We start from the raw sequence: 14288 nt of genomic DNA, 5'->3' as shown, positions 1-14288 counted from the left end.
TCTCAGATGCAGTTATTTTCATTAATTCATTCAACTCATTTCCTAAGCCACTAATAAAACAGGGTTACTAAAACATTTCACTGAGGAAATGTTTACAAAATAAAATTTTACTTTCTCTATAATAACTTTTTTCATTCTGTAACTGCAGTGAATCCACTTGTAATACTATATAACCCAGAACTGTATTCCCCCAAAAGTCTATCTTTGACAAATGGATTATAAAGAGACGCGTAGGCTAAAAAAATACTTACTCAAGGAGTTGGGCATAAGCATACATAACTCCCTAGAAGTTCCTTGATTTCATTATGAGAAATACACAGTTCCATATATCCATGCGTGTTTATTTTGCTCTACATAGGAAGCAAGAAGTTTTCTAAGATTTGGCTGCAGATGGAAAATTATTTATTGTCTTAGGTTCTTTATTTTCCCTAACAAAATAATTTAAAATAAAAATTATATCCAAGTTCTCAGTCAAATGATGAAGTCCTACAACTAAAGAACCTATCAGCATCTTGGACTATTCTATGACCACTTGTCTAGAGTAATCAGACCATGGTCTGAGGCTCTGGCAAATTCTTCTGACCTAGTCAGGGAACTCATGTACTTCTGGACACTAGTGCTTGAACAGGAGGCTTCAGGGTTCAGAAAGGACCAATAATACCATACAGACTCCCCACAGATTCTTTACCTCCTCTTTGACAGTGCCAAACTCAGGATCCAGTGCTTTGAAGTGATACCGGTGATTTCCTTCCCGATCAATAGCTGCTTTAAAATCCTTTAACGTCACCTCCTCCAACCTGCAACACAAGGAGAGAGCACTAAAATAGACTGTTGATCAATAGCTGTAAAGATAAGATGTTAACTTTAAACACAGCCCCCTGCCAAAGTCAATAAGCAGAAATAGCCCCTTGTTAGGTCACTGCCCCGATAACCCAGATGACTAAAACAGCAGAGGCTGGAGAACCAGTCATCACTAGGGAATGAAAACAGTATTAAATATGGGGTGATGTGAGAATTTAAAATTGACTTATTGCTTCAGAAGCCAAATCACTTTTCTCTGGAAATAAGATATAAAGTCCCTGAAATAAAATTTGTTGAATAACCATAAATATATCAAAGTTCTCTTGATTTTCTTCTTTGCTACAATATCCCAATTCTCTAGGATGGTAGAATCAAATCAAGTATCATGATCTTTATCCCTCTATCTTTAGGAAGCTGGCTTCTAACCCAGACTCAATAAGCAGACTAAGTAAGAAAAATCCTATAACCTCTCTCAATAGTTGGTTGCAGAGTTTAAATATTTTTATTTCAAAACCATTTCCCTTAAAAGGGAGCACATTAACTTTCTGGAAGGTTTTTGACATAATTTCTCAATAGGGATTAGCTGCAGTCATTGAATAGTAACAAAGATCAATTAGTCATAGTCCTGGAGTGAGTGCCAGGCTGCAATCCATTGTATCAGCAGGAGCTATTTTGAACACTTAAAAAAAAAAAAAAAGATTTTCCCAAATGCAGAGCCATATTTGCATAGTTATCAGGATTGGAAGTACTATTATTGTACCTGTATCTAGTAGTAGATCATGACTTGTCCTTTATAATACCACTGAATAGTGGCAAAGCTGAAACTAGAATCTGTCTTTCTGGCTTATCTCACTATAGTGAGATCTCACTATACTGCTTCTCAAACACCTTTCAGCTGCTCATGTGGGCAGTAACTAATGAGGTTCTGCCTTCCTTTCCTTCTTTACAGTGAAATACAATGATCCCAGAATCTCACCTCTTTGGTATATTGACCATGAAGGGCGTAAGTGACCGGTCAGTGAAATAGAGCACTTTAGTACAGGTGCTGCTGACAGTTGGAGAGCTCTGTGAGTGAGGCAACTCTACAATCAGAAAGAGACTGTGGTTAGAACATTCATTTGCTCTAAACCAGCCATCTGCAGTTATTCAAAGTGTCCCGGGAGAACAAAGCTGCCTGAGGTCACAGCCCACAGCTCTCACACCCTTGCCAAACACAATGTCCATATGCTATGGTTGCCTAGGACCACGAGGACAAGACTTGCTTCAGACATGGACACGATCGCGAGGACTCATCACTCCTCACTCATATTAGGGGAACAGCGACTGATATGACAGGTATCATTGTTAAAGATCAAAAAAGGACAGAGAAGCATGGGAAGATTTCAGCCAGGCCGGGTAGACACACAGCAGAAGCTGTAGACTCTGCCAATATTTAGGTTTTGGAGGTCCGTAGTAGAGAATACTCATGTGACTCATAGAAAGAAAAACCGATAGGAACAAGAACCACAGAAGCAAAGCAACCTTAGAAACTCAGATCCCAAGGGGCTTATGCTCCCAGTCTAAAAGGTACAGAACCTTAGCAATTTAAGATCTATAGTGTTGATGCCATGGTCTTTAACACAGGTTTGTTGATAAACTTTTTTTTTTTTTTTTTTTTAAGACAGGGTCTCGCCAGGCGCGGTGGCTCACGCCTGTATTTCCCAACACTTTGGGAGGCCGAGGGGGGTGGATCACGAGGTCAGGAGTTCAAGAACAGCCTGGCCAACATGGTGAAACCCCATCTCTACTAAAAATACAAAAATTAGCTGGGCGTGGTGGCACATGCCTGTAATCCCAGTTACTTGGGAGGCTGAGGCAGAGAACTGCTTGAACCCGGGAGGTGGAGGTTGCAGTGAGCCGAGATCGTGACACTGCACTCCAGCCTGGGTGACAGAGTGAGACTCCGTCCCTGCCGCAAAAAAAAAAAAAAAAGACAGGGTCTCGCTCTGTCGCCCAGGCTGGAGTGCAGTGGTGCAATCTCAGCTCACTGCAACCTCCACCTCCCAGGTTTAAGTCATTCTCGTGCCTCAGCCTCCCGAGTAGCTGGGATAACAGGTGTGTGCCACCACGCCCAGCTAATTTTTGTATTTTTAGTAGAGACAAGGTTTTGCCATGTTGGCCAGGCTGGTCTTGAACTCCCTGCCTCAAGTAATCCACCCACCTTGGCCTCTCAAACTGTTGGGATTACAGGCATGGGCCACTGCACCTGGACTGTCTCTACCTTTTAAAAAAGTACTTTTGGAAAAGTATAAGTCCTTGTAATTATGACTTTCATAGGAGAAATGACCAATCAGAACCTTTTATCAAAAATTAATAATTAAACTGTTACTAAAATATCTCCTGCTATTCCACCTGTACTGATCTTCCTCTTAACTTATTCTAGGCATTCAGATTGGCAGCCACAGAACAGTAGTTCTGGGAGGGGGTTTAAAATAAGGAATATGAAGGATGAATTAATAGAGGGGAAAAAGACAAAGGAACGTCCCCTCTTTGAACACAAATGGCATTCAGTCTGTTTTCAGAGTTTTTCTTCAAAGAATGCTAATTGGCCAGGCGCGGTGGCTCATGCCTGTAATCCTAGCACTTTGGGAGGCCGAGGTGGGCGGATTGCCTGAGCTCAGGAGTTTGAGACCAGCCTGGGCAACACGGTGAAACCCCATCTCTACTAAAATACAGAAAATTAGCCAGGCGTGGTGGCATGTGCCTGTAGTCCCAGCTACCTGGGAGGCTGAGGCAGGAGAACTGCTTGAACCCGGGAGGCAGAGGTTGCAGTGAGCCGAGATCGAGCCACTGTACTCCAGCCTTGGTGACAAAGTGAAACTCTGTCTCCAAAAAAAAAAAAAAAAAGAATGCCAATTATTGTAACCTACATGCCATAATTCTCCTTTGCCCCAGCATCTAGCACAGTGCCCAGCACACAGTGGTTGTTGAATAAATAAAATACTCACTTTTAACATTAAAGCTATATATTTAATTTATTCATTCATTCAACAAACATTTATTACCTACTGTGTGTTCGATTTGAGAATATAAAAATAAACTATATGTAGTCTCCAACCTCCAAGAGTTTATCATTTAGTATGGATGATGGATACAATTACAAATAATTACAATACACTAAAATCAGATTTCTACAAGCTGTATTGGAAGACTGAAGATGGCGAGGTTAATTCCACCTGGAACAGGTCAGGAAGGGCCCATGGTTGGAGAGTCCTTTTTAAAAGCACCTTTTAAAAATCACGAGATACAAAAGTTGAAAAGAGTATTCCAAGAAGAGGGAAGGACAGGTGCAGAAGCATGAAATGGGATCATATATTTACAAAACTGTAGGTGAATTAGTAAGGCTGGAGCATAATGAATACATTGGGAAGTTGTGAGGTAATTAAGTAGGCAGCAGCCAGATCACAAAAGACTCTGACAGGGTAAGAGTTCAAGATGTTAGTCTTAAGCTATGGAAAGTTACTAAAAGGTAGTGATATGATTAGACTGGCATTTTAGAAAAGTTGATCTCGCAGCAAAGTATGGATTGGATGGGACAAACTGGAAGCCAGAAATCCTGTGCAGTAGTTTGGGTGTTTGTCCCCCAACACCTCATGTTGAAAGTTGATCCCCAATGTTGGAGGTGGGGCCTAATGGGAAGTGTTTGGGTCATGGAGGCAGATTCCTCAAGACTAGATTAATGCCCTCCTTGGGGAGGAGGAGTGAGTACTCACCCATTAGTTCCCACAAAACTGCTTGTTAAAAAGAGCCTGGCACCTCCCTCCACTCTCTTGCTTCCTCTCTCCATGTAATCTCAGCACATGCCAACTCCCATTTGCCTTCTGCCGTGAGTGAAAGCCGATTGAGGCTTTCACCAGATGCCCAACTTTCCAGCCAGCCGAATTGTGAGCCAAACAAACCTCTTTTCCTCCTAAGTTACTTAGCCTCAGGTATTCCTTTATGGCAACACTCAACTGACTAAGACATCCTGTTAAGAGGCAATAAAAACAATCTGACACATGATGATAGGAAAGATGTAGCCCTGGAGCCAGAGAAGGGATGAATTTGAAAGAACTTTAGAAAGTCAAAGTCTTAGTACTAGGGATATAGTTGAACATAGGGTATATAAAAGGGAAAAGTAAACAATGACTGAGATTTACAACCTGGGAAGACAGATACATGGTAATAACATTACCTAAGACAGGGGAACATAAGATGAATTACGTCATCTCATTATTCATTTTAAATGTTTATTGGGTGCCTTACTATGTATCAAGTATTAGAGATACACAAATAAATTAGATATAATCCCCACCCTTAAGGAGCTCAAAAGTCTAGTGGAGTGAAATAGCAAAACAGTTACCATACAATAAAATAAATATGAAAATAATATTGCTATGGACTGAATTTGTTCCCCCACCCCCACCCCCCCCCACCCCCCGCCCCGTCAACTTCATATGTTGAAGCCCTTATCTGCTATTTGACTGTTTTGGAGATAGGGCCTTTAAGGAGGTAATAAGATTAAATGAGGTCATACGGGTGGAGCCCTGATCCAACAGAACTAGTCCTTATAAGAGATACCAGAGCTTTCTCTCCCCCATGTGAGGACACAGAGACAAGGTGCCTTCTACAAGCCAGGCAAGGAGCCCTCACCAAAACCTGGCCATGCTGGCAACCTGATCTTGTACTTCTAGCCTCCAGAACTGTGAGAAAATTAATTTACGTCGTTTAAGAGAGTTGAAGGTATTTTGCAATGGCAGCCCAAGCTGACTAATACAAATGTTATGTACACATTTGGGGAGAATGTCAAAGAAAGAGTAATCATGATGTCAAATGCTACACAGGGGTCTAATAGGCAAAGACTGCTTTGGTAAAAATATCATTGATGATACTAGTGAAAAGTTGATTCAGATGACTAATGAAGAATGAGTTGGATTGCATAGACTTTTCAAGTAAAAAAGCAAAATAAGAGTAATGAGGGAGAACTTGTCTCACCCAACATAAAGCCGTATGACAAAATGATAGTTATTACAGTATTATGGCATTACTATAAAAAACACGTACAAAAAAACTCATGCAGGATAAATGGCTCAGAAACATATCCTTGTGTATATCTACAAATTTAATACATGATTTTGAAAAGTACCACAAAACAGGTGATTAATAATTATAGCTTATAAGTTTAGGCTTATCCATTTGGAGTTGATTTTTGCATATGGTATGAAGTATAGGTCAAACTCACTTAAAAAAATAGATCTTTAACTTTTCTAGCACCGTTTTTGAAAAGCCTATCCCTTTATCATTCGTCTTTGCACTATTGTAGAAAATCAACTGGTAAAATGTGTCTATTTTTAACTCTATGCTGTTCCACTCATCTATGTATCTACCAATTCACCAATACCACACTGTCTTGATTACCCTAACTTTACAGTTAATTTTGATATCAGACAGTATGGTCCACCAACTGCATTGTTCATCTTTTTCACCATTTGGGTTGGGAGGGCAGTTAATTCTAGTCCCCTTATTCTTTCCTATAAATTTTAGAATTGGCTTGTTTATATCTACAAAAGCCTGGTAGGATTTTCACTGGAACTGCATTGAAGCTATAGATCATTTGTGGAAGAATAGGCCATCTTAACAATGTTGAGTACTCCAATCCATAAACAGTATATCTCTCCGTTTATTTAAATCTTTATTTCATCCTTATTTTATAGTTGTCAGTATAGTCATTGCACATATTTTATGAAGTTTATACCTAAGATTTTCATGAGGGTTTTTCTTTTTCTTTTTCCTTTTTTACTATACTTTAAGTTCTAGGGTGCATGTGCACAACGTGCAGGTTTGTTACATAGGTATACATGTGCCATGTGGGTTTGCTGCACCCATCAACTTGTCATTTACATTACGTATTTCTCCTAATGCTATCCCTCCCCCCGTCCCCCCATCCACGACAGGCTCCAGTGTGTGATGTTCCCCGCCCTGTGTCCATGTGTTCTCATTGTTCAATTCCCACCTATGAGTGAGGACATGCGGTGTTTGGTTTTTGGTCCTTGTGATAGTTTGCTGAGAATGATGAACTCCAGTTTCATCCATGTCCCTGCAAAGGACATGAACTCATCCTTTTTTATGGCTGCATAGTATTCCATGGTGTATATGTGCCACATTTTCTTAATCCAGTCTATCATTGATGGACATTTGGGTTGGTTCCAAGTCTTTGCAATTATGAATAGTGCTGCAATAAACATGCGTGTGCATGTGTCTTTATAGTAGCATGATTTATAATCCTTTGGGTATATATCCAGTAATAGGATCGCTGGGTCAAATGGTATTTCTAGTCTAGATCCTTGAGGAATCGCCACACTGTCTTCCACAATGGTTGAACTAATTTACACTTCCACCAACAGTGTAAAAGCATTCCTATTTCTCCACATCCTCTCCAGCATCTGTGGTTTCCTGACTTTTTAATGATCACCATTCTAACTGGTGTGAGATGGTATCTCATTGTGGTTCTGATTTGCATTTCTCTGATGACCAGTGATGATGAGCATTTTTTCATGTGTCTGTTGGCTGCAGAAATGTCTTCTTTTGAGAAGTGTCTATTCATATCCTTTGCCCACTTTTTGATGGGGTTGTTTGATTTTTTTCTTGTAAATTTAAGTTCTTTGTAGACTCTAGATATTAGCCCTTTGTCAGATGGGCAGATTGCAAAAATTTTCTCCCATTCTGTAGGTTGCCTGTTCACTCTGATGATAGTTTCTTTTGCTGTGCAGAAGCTCTTTAGTTTAATTAGATCCCATTTGTCTATTTTGGCTTTTGTTGCCATTGCTTTCGGTGTTTTAGTCATGAAGTCCTTGTCCATGCCTATGTCCTGAATGGTATTGCCTCAGTTTTCTTCTAGGGTTTTTATGGTTTTAGGTCTAACATTTAAGTCTTTAATCCATCTTGAATTAATTTTTGTATAAAGTGTAAGGAAAGGATCCAGTTTCAACTTTCTACATATGGCTAGCCAGTTTTCCCAGCACCATTTATTAAACAGGGAATCCTTTCCCCATTTCTTGTTTTTGTCAGGTTTGTCAAAGATCAGATGGTTGTAAATGTGCGGTGTTATTTCTGAGGCCTCTGTTCTGATTCATTGGTCTATATATCTGTTTTAGTACCAGTACCATGCTGTTTTGGTTACTGTAGCCTTGTAGGATAGTTTGAAGTCAGGTAGCATGATGCCTCCAGTTTTGTTCCTTTGCTTAGGATTGCCTTGGCAATGTGGGCTCTTTTTTGGTTCCATATGAACTTTAAAGTAGTTTTTTCCAATTCTGTGAAGAAGACATTGGTAGCTTGATGGGAATGGCATTGAATCTATAAATTACCTTGGGCAGTGTGGCCATTTTCATGATATTTATTCTTCCTATCCATGAGCATGGAATGTTCTTCCATTTGTTTGTGTCCTCTTTTATTTCCTTGGGCAGTGGTTTGTAGTTCTCCATGAAGAGGTCCTTCACATCCCTTATAAGTTGCATTCCTAGGTATTTTATTCTCTTCGTAGCAATTGTGATTGGGAGTTCACTCATGATTTGGCTGTTTGTCTGTTATTGGTGTACAGGAATGCTTGTGATTTTTGCACATTGACTTTGTATCCTGAGACTTTGCTGAAGTTGCTTATCAGCTTAAGGAGATTTTGGGCTGAGATGATGGGGTTTTCTAAATATATAATCATGTCATCTGCAAACATAGACAATTTTACTTCCTCTTTTCCAAATTGAATACCCTTTATTTCTTTCTCTTGCCTGACTGCCCTGGCCAGAACTTCCAACACTATGTTGAATAGGAGTGGTGAGAGAGGGCATCCCTGTCTTGTGCCAGTTTTCAAAAGAAATGCTTTCAGTTTTTGCCCATTCAATATGATATTGGCTGTGGGTTTGTTGTAAATAGCTCTTATTATTTTGAGATACATTCCATCAATACCCAGTTTATTGAGAGATTTTAGCATGAAGGGCTGTTGAATTTTGTTGAAGGCCTTTTCTGCATCTATTGAGATAATCATGTGGTTTTTGTCTTTGGTTCTGTTTATGTGATGGATTACATTTATTGATTTGAGTATGTTGAACCGGCCTTGCATCCCAAGCTGACTTGATTGTGGTGGATAAGCTTTTTGATGTGCTGCTGGATTCGGTTTGCCAGTATTTTATTGAAGATTTTCGCACTGATGTTCATCAGGGATATTGGTCTAAAATTCTCTTTTTTTTGTTATGTCTCTGCCAGGTTTTGGTATCAGGATGATGTTGGCCTCATAAAATGAGTTAGGGAGGAGTCCCTCCTTTTCTGTTGATTGGAATAGTTTCAGAAGGAATGGTACTAGCTCCTCTTTTCTACCTGTGGTAAAATTTGGCTGTAAATCCATCTGGTCCTGGACTTTTTTTGGTTGCTAGGCTATTAATTATTGCCTCAATTTCAGAACCTGTTATTGGTCTATTCAGAGATTCAACTTCTTCCTGGTTTAGTCTTGGGAGGGTGTATGTGTCCAGGAATTTATCCATTTCTTCTAGATTTTCTAGTTTATTTGCGTAGAGGTGTTTATAGTATTCTCTGATGGTAGTTTGTATTTCTGTGGGATCAGTGGTAATATCCCCTTTATCATTTTTTATTGTGTCAATTTGATGCCTCTCTCTTTTCTTCATTAGTCTTGCTAGCGGTCTATCAGTTTTGTTGATCCCTTCAAAAAACTAGCTCCTGGATTCATTGATTTTTTTAAAGGTTTCTTGTGTCTCTATCTCCTTCAGTTCTGCTCCAATCTTAGTTATTTCTTGCCTTTTGCTAGCGTTTGAATTTCTTTGCTCTTGATTCTCTATTTCTTTTAATTGTGATGTTAAGGTGTCGATTTTAGATCTTTCCTGCTTTCTCCTGTGGGCATTTAGTGCTATAAATTTCCCTCTACACACTGCTTTAAATGTGTCTCAGGTATTCTGGTACGTTGTGTCTTTGTTCTCATTGGTTTCAAAGAACATCTTTATTTCTCCCTTCATTTCGTTATTTAGCCAGTAGTCATTCAGGAGCAGGTTGTTCAGTTTCCATGTAGTTGTGCAGTTTTGAGTGAGTTTCTTAATCCTGAGTTCTAATTTGATTGTGCTGTGGTCTGAGAGACAGTTTGTTGTGATTTCTGTTTTTTACATTTGCTGAGGAGTGCTTTACTTCCAACTGTATGATCAATTTTAGAATAAGTGTGATGTGGTGCTAAGAAGAATGTATATTCTGTTGATTTGGGGTGGAGAGTTCTGTAGATGTCTATTAGGTCTGCTTGGTGCAGAGCTGAGTTCAAGTCATGGATATCCTTGTTAATCTGTCTTGTTGATCTGTCTAATATTGACAGTGGGGTGTAAAAGTCTCCCATTATTATTGTGTGGGAGTCTAAGTCTCTTTGTAGGTCTCTAAGGACTTGGTTTATGAATCTTGGTGCTCCTGTATTGGGTGCATATAAATTTAGGATAGTTAGCTCTTCTTGTTGAATTGATCCCTTTACCATTATGTAATGGCCTTGTCTCTTTTGATCTTTGTTGGTTTAAAGTCTGTTTTATCAGAGACTAGGATTTCAATCCCTGCTTTTCTTTTTTTTTTGCTTTGCATTTGCTTGGTAGATCTTGCTCCATCCCTTTATTTGAGCCTATGTGTGTCTCTGCACGTGATATGGGTCTCCTGAGTACAGCACACCGATGGGTTTGACTCTATCCAATTTGCCAGTCTGTCACTTTTCATTGGGGCATTTAGCCCATTTACATTTAAGGTTAATATTGTTATGTGTGAATTTGATCCTGTCATTATGATGTTAGCTGCTTATTTTGCCCATTAATTGATGCAGTTTCTTCATAGCATCGATGGTCTTGACAATTTGGCATGTTTTTGCAGTGGCTGGTACCGGTTGTTCCTTTCCATGTTTAGTGCTTCCTTCAGGAGCTCTTGTAAGGCAGTCCTGGTGGTGACAGAATCTCTTAGCATTTGCTTGTCTGTTAAGGATTTTATTTCTCCTTCACTTATGAAGCTTAGTTTGGCTGGATATGAAATTTTGCGTTGAAAACTCTTTTCTTTAAGAATGTTGAATATTGGCCCCCACTCTCTTCTGGCTTGTAGAGTTTCTGTCGAGAGATCCACTGTTAGTCTGATGGGTTTCCCTTTGTGGGTAACCTGACCTTTCTCTCTGGCTGCCCTTAACATTTTTTCCTTCATTTCCACCTTGGTGAATCTGATAATTATGTGTCTTGGGGTTGCTCTTCTTGAGGAGTATCTTTGTGGTGTTCTCTGTATTTCCTAGATTTGGATGTTGGCCTGCCTTGCTAGATTGGGTAAGTATTCCTGGATAATATCCTGAAGAGTGTTTTCCAACTTGGTTCCATTCTCCCTGTCACTTTCAGGTACACCAATCAAACGTAGATTTGGTCTTTTCACATAGTCCCATCTTTCTTGGAGGCTTTGTTCGTTGCTTTTTACTCTTTTCTCTCTAAACTTCTCTTCTCACTTTATTTCATTAATTTGATCTTCAATCACTGATACCCTTTCTTCCACTTGATCGCATTGGCTATTGAAGCTTGTGCGTGCATCACAAAGTTCTCATGCCATGGTTTTCAGCTCCCAGGTCATTTAAGGTCTTCTCTACACTGTTTATTCTAGTTAGCCATTCATCTAATCTTTTTTCAAGGTTTCTAGCTTCCTTGCAATGGGTTCAAACATCCTCCTCTAGCTCGGAGAAGTTTATTACCGACCTTCTGAAGCCGACTTCTGTCAACTCATCAAAGTCATTCTCCGTCCAACTTTGTTCCCTTGCTGGTGAGGAGCTGCGATCCTTTGGAGGAGAAGAGGTACTCTCGTTTTTAGAATCTTCAGCTTTTCTGCTCTGGTTTCTCCCCGTCTTTGTGGTTTTATCTACCTTTGGTCTTTGATGTTGGTGACCTAGAGATGAGGTTTTGGTGTGGATGTCCTTTTTGTGGATGCTGATGCTATTCCTTTCTGTTCATTAGTTTTCCTTCTAACAGTCAGGTCCCTCAGCTGCAGGTCTGTTGGAGTTTGCTGGAGGTCCACTCCAGACCCTGTTTGCCTGGGTATCACCAGTGGAGGCTGCAGAACAGCAAATATTGCAGAACAGCAAATATTGCCTGATCCTTCCTCTGTAAGCTTTGTCCCAGAGGGGCACTTGCCTGTATGAGATGTAAGTCATCCCCTACTGGGAGGTGTCTCCCAGTTAGGCTACACGGGGGTCAGGGACCCACTTGAGGAGGCGTCTGTCCGTTCTCAGAGCTCAAACGCCATGCTGGTAGAACCACTGCTCTCTTCAGAGCTGTCAGACAGGGACGTTTAAGTATGCAGAAGTTTCTGCTGCCTTTTGTTCAGCTATGCCCTGCTCCCAGAGGTGGGGGCTACAGAATCAGCAGGCCTAGCTGAGCTGTGGTGGGCTCCGCCCAGTTTGAGCTTCCAGGCAGCTTTGTTTACCTACTCAAGCCTCAGCAATGGCGGGTGCCCCTCCCCCTGCCAGGCTGTTGCCTCGCAGTTCAATCTCAGACTGCTGCACTAGCTGTGAGCAAGGCTCTGTGGGTGTGGGAACCACCGAGCCAGGCACTGGATAGTAGCTCCTGGTCTGCATTTGCTAAGACCGTTGAAAACGCGCAGTATTTGGGGGAGGAGTGTCCCGTTTTTTCCAGGTACGGTCTGTCAGGGCTTCCTTTGGCTAGGAAAGGGAAATCTCCCAACGCCTTGCGCTTCCTGGGTGAGGCGACGCCCTGCCCTGCTTTGGTTCACCCTCCGTGGGCTACACCCACTGTCCTCCTGACCTCAAGTAATCTGCCCGCCTTGGCCTCCCAAAGTGCTGGGATTATAGTCATAAGCCACCACACCCGGCCCAGGTTTTCTATATTCTTATTGATGTTCTGTACACTACTTCTACTGATTACTGCAAAGAAGAAATATTAAAGCCTCCAATTGTAACTAGATTTATCTATTTCTCCTTTCAGTTTTTGTTTCATGTTATTTTTTGAGGGGGGGACGGGAGAGGACAGTGTTTCACTCTGTCTGTCACCCAGCTGCCCAGACTGGAGTGCAGTGGTGTGATCACAGCTCACTGCAGCCTCCAACTCCCAGACTCAAGTGATCCTCCTGCCTCAGCCTCCCAAGTAGCTAGGACTTCAGGCATATGCCACCACACCTGGCTAATTTTTTTTATTTTTTTGTAGAGTCAGGGTCTCACCATGTTGCCCAGGCTTGTCTCAAACTTCTGGGCACAAGTGATCCTCCTGTCTCAGCCTCCCAAAATGCTGGGATTACAGGCATGAGCCACAGTGCCTGGGCTGCTTCAGGTATTTCAAAGCTGTTATTGGGTATACACACATTTAGGATTATTATGTCTTCTCGGTGAATTGACCTTTTTATTATTATGTATCATCTTTATACCTGGAATGATTGCTTGTACTCAAGTATACTTTATCAGATACTAATATAACCACACTTCCTTTTGATTAGTGTTTCCATGGTATATCTTTATCCATCTTTTTACTTTTAAATCCATTTATATCATTATATTTATAGTGGGTTTCCTATAAACAGTAGTTGAGTCTTCCTCACCTGTATGTGCATGTTATCAACATTTTCACTACAGCCTTTAACATATGAATCAGTTACTTTAAATTCCTTGTCTGATGGTTTCGACATCCTTGTCATATATGAGTTTGATTCTGTTGACTGCTTTCGCTCTTCACAGTGGCTTCGTTTTTCTCTTGCTCTTGTGGATGCCTCATAATTTCTTATTGAATGCCAGACATATGTTAAGACAGGAGAGACAGAGGTAAAAGTATCTGTTTAGAAATGGGCACACTGTTTGTTCTTCCAGGCCATCGGTAGGGACAGTTGAGTTAATTTGGTCAGAAGCTGAGCTGGGATTGAGATTTTTGTTAAGGTTACCTTCAGTGCACCACCATTTTCCAAGTCTTCTAGAGTTAGGTTTAGGGACAGCTGCTTGTTGGAGGGTCGTTCCTCAATGTTCCTTCCCCTCCCTCAGCTGTAGGCTTTCCTCATATGCCTGTGCCTCAGTCAGTCTCTGTATGCTGTTTCCTGCCTCAGAAGCAGTCCACTGCTCCTAATTAAACAGTGCTTGCTCCCCTGGTGGTGGGGGATGAGCAGTGCTTCTCTGTTGTCCTGACGCAGCCCCAGTTTTTAAGTGGGGTTTTCTCAGTGATCCTGTCCCTCCCCCAGTGGTAGGCGACCTCTTACAATCTGAGTCCAAGATAGTTTCCTGCCCCTCTGCCAAGGTAGTGTTCCTTTTCCTTTCCATCCCCACTAGCTGTAATGGGTCTTCACCTTTGCCTAGAGCAGGGATGGAGGGGTCAACAGGATTTACTTCCCTTCCACAGTGGCTTAAGGCTTTGCTCCGTAAGCGAGAATGGTCCGGATGTGGCTTCATGCCTTTCCTGCAGTGGCAGCTGCTCCCTTGCTCCATGAAG

The 14288-nt window shown here is 41.2% G+C and overlaps 1 protein-coding gene across 3 annotated transcripts in view; it reads right to left on the bottom strand.

Annotated features, from left to right (window-relative positions):
- DIXDC1 (DIX domain containing 1) overlaps window positions 1–14288 on the bottom strand; it is a 95504-nt gene that overhangs the window by 4010 nt on the left and 77206 nt on the right. For all 3 annotated transcript variants that reach the window (XM_008971366.6, XM_003805441.6, XM_008971369.5), the window contains 2 exons: window positions 1778–1883; window positions 689–797 (listed from right to left, as the gene is read on the bottom strand). In XM_008971366.6, the coding sequence (XP_008969614.1) occupies window positions 689–797; window positions 1778–1883 (215 nt within the window). The remainder of the gene's footprint in view (window positions 1–688; window positions 798–1777; window positions 1884–14288) is intronic.

The sequence above is a fragment of the Pan paniscus genome, chromosome 9, assembly GCF_029289425.2.
Source record: "Pan paniscus chromosome 9, NHGRI_mPanPan1-v2.0_pri, whole genome shotgun sequence".
Taxonomy (NCBI): domain Eukaryota; kingdom Metazoa; phylum Chordata; class Mammalia; order Primates; family Hominidae; genus Pan; species Pan paniscus.
This window is presented reverse-complemented; position numbering and strand designations above follow the sequence as displayed.